This window comes from Pterocles gutturalis, unplaced genomic scaffold, assembly GCF_000699245.1.
Source record: "Pterocles gutturalis isolate BGI_N339 unplaced genomic scaffold, ASM69924v1 scaffold8600, whole genome shotgun sequence".
In the NCBI taxonomy this organism is placed as follows: Eukaryota; Metazoa; Chordata; class Aves; order Pterocliformes; family Pteroclidae; genus Pterocles; species Pterocles gutturalis.
In genome coordinates this window covers 9,771-12,221 of record NW_010140732.1, presented here as the reverse complement: position 1 = coordinate 12,221, position 2,451 = coordinate 9,771, and the positions used below count along the sequence as shown (strand labels likewise).

Here is a 2,451-nt window from a genome sequence, read left to right as displayed (position 1 = left end):
CCATGACCTTATGCAACTCAATTTGCCTCCTACTTTGCGTCTCCCACGCATGAGACATTACTGTCCACCCCCCCTGCCCCAGAGTATTCTGGAGTAATTTATTGTTTTCTCAAGCTGTATTTTTGAGTAGTGCATTCCCAGCACAGCCTTGCTAGATTGAGGAGTATCAACCAAACACAAAACACAGGGGTTGCAGAAAAATTTTCTGCCTTCAGATTGCTTCTCAGATCTTTCTAATTTCATTTGTCACTAATCACAATCTCACACTTTTTGGAAGTCTTAAAATCTCTGCAGGTGTTTTCTGTGCAGGCAGTTTCCTACACGCGTTTGATTTATTATACCCACTCTCATTGCAAAAAGGAACATCAGATTGTGGCATTCAGAGGCAAAAGAAGAAACTTTTACAGTACAGTGTTTCCCACCAAAAGACAGACTCTTTGTGGGAGTTTAAGTGAACTACAATTCCAGGAACTACAAGAAGGCAAGCAGAAAAGCGTTGTGACAATTAACCCTTGTAAAATAACTCTATTTGGACAGGCCTGTTTAGTTATGTTGGCAGGAAAGTCAGAGACGTGCTAAGCCAGCCTCACTGCAAAGTACAGCAGCTGTCTGCTCACAGCAGGCAGGGCATGTGTACATTTTGAAGTCTTAACTGTATCTCTTCAGTCCCGAAATGCAACGCCTCAGTCCCCCCGCAAAAAAATCTTCTGGTATCGCTTTAAGGGTTGAATGATTAAGCTAACGTTTACCAGATGGGAGCTTCAACACAGACAGATGAAAGCAGAAAAACGCAGACACTAGAGAAAGAAGGGAGTTACTGTACCTCAGCAAAAGGCACCCAACTTCCAGTAGCTACTGCCTGCTGCTGCCCTCTGATAACAGTGGCTTCTTGCGCGCTGACCGCTGAGCTACCTTCAATGTCAAACTGAAAAATGCCTCCCTCACTTGAGGCTGTGCTGGAGGAGAAGCATCTCAAAAAGAATAATAGAGGAGAAACGAGGGGCCAGGCGGAGATCAAAGCCATTTCCTCCCCTTACATCCAGCAGTGGTCTTCTAGCGTCTTAGTAATTGTTTACCCTCTTCTGCAATCAGCCCCCCTTGGCTTAGTGGTGCCTCAGTTATTTTAACTTTCTTTCAGCATTCAGTTTCCAGATGTGGCACTTCAAGGCAGTCTAACCAGATTCTTATTTAAAAGAAAAAAAAAATAAAAAAAAAAAAAGGAAAAGAAGGGAAGAAAAACGTTTTTGCTGCCTCCCTCGTTCACTCTCTGTGGCTGTGGCTCCTCTTTTTCCCCAGAGGCTCCAGCTCAATAACATACAGATGGGCAGTGCTTAAGCACTGAGTGTCAAACAGAGATTGTATTCCAGGAAAGCACCGCTGGCTCCCTAGCCACCTTATCTCCCCCTGTCAGGATACAGACTGACTCTCTGCTTGGTGCTCTGGCTTCCTTCACATGTTCACATCATTCCCTTTTTTACCTTTCGTGTCGAGACCCTCCCACTCAAACTTTGCCATTCAGAAAGTGAGGTCACCCTTTCCTCCCCCCCACGCCACCCTCCCCCACAACTCCATCGACCGCTCCACTTGAAGCACTGACTATCGTGACTGTTTATTTTTTAACATCTCCAGTTTATTCAGTGGAAAGCAGAAAGGTGCCAAATTTATTAAAAATCCCAACCTTTCCTTTTGGTGTGGGGGAGGGGAGGCTGTGGGCGGGAGGAGGAGGAGGAGGAGGAGGAGGGAGACAGCCTGGCTGTGCCATGGGCTAATAGGGCTGAGCGGTTTCTCTAACATGCTTCGTTCAGATCCTTTCCCTCAAGCCCACCTCTCAGCTTCTCGTCGGCTTGTGAAAAAGAATATAGTTCACTGCGATTTTGGAAAATGACTTAATTCCTCAGCCTCATGAACTTTTATTTACAAAGAGCATCTTGTATTCCTCTTTCAAGAGATGCTTTGTGAGGTCCCAGTAACAAGGCTCGCAGTGTGTGTATGAAAGTGAGCTGAATATATTGCCCACAGCTGACTTAATTTTATGACTACAATCTCAAAAAGACAACGCAGTAACCCTTGCTAAGTTTTGGGACAAAGCCAGGGTGTAATTATACTAAAGTGCACCGTTCCAGCCAAGGTTCCAGCCAAGGGGTCAGCACACTGTCCCTCAGCTGTCCTGCGTGTAGGGGTTTGTAGCACCATTGGCCTGTCAGACCTCATTCTTAAATCTTAACAGAAATTGTCTTATTTGACTTAATCCTAGTAGAAGGAAAGATTCCTTCTTTCTCTCCCCCCCCTCCCCACCCCTTTCCTACCTGATTGAAGATATTATGAACCAAGGAAGCAGTCAGTAGAGAATTAAGGGTAAAATAAAGTGTTTTGGTGATCTGTTAACTTCTGCACACCTGTAGGCACAGCTTTGGGCCCATAAATGCTGGGTGGATGTAATATAGGGACTAT

At 45.2% G+C, this 2,451-nt stretch overlaps 1 protein-coding gene across 1 annotated transcript in view; it reads right to left on the bottom strand.

Moving 5' to 3' along the window:
* Positions 1-1,024, bottom strand: part of LAMA4 (laminin, alpha 4) — a 100,205-nt gene extending 99,181 nt beyond the window's left edge. The window contains exon 1 of the mRNA XM_010083783.1: positions 824-1,024. Within this exon, the coding sequence (XP_010082085.1) occupies positions 824-1,024 (201 nt within the window). The remainder of the gene's footprint in view (positions 1-823) is intronic.
* Positions 1,025-2,451: the final 1,427 nt, after the last annotated feature.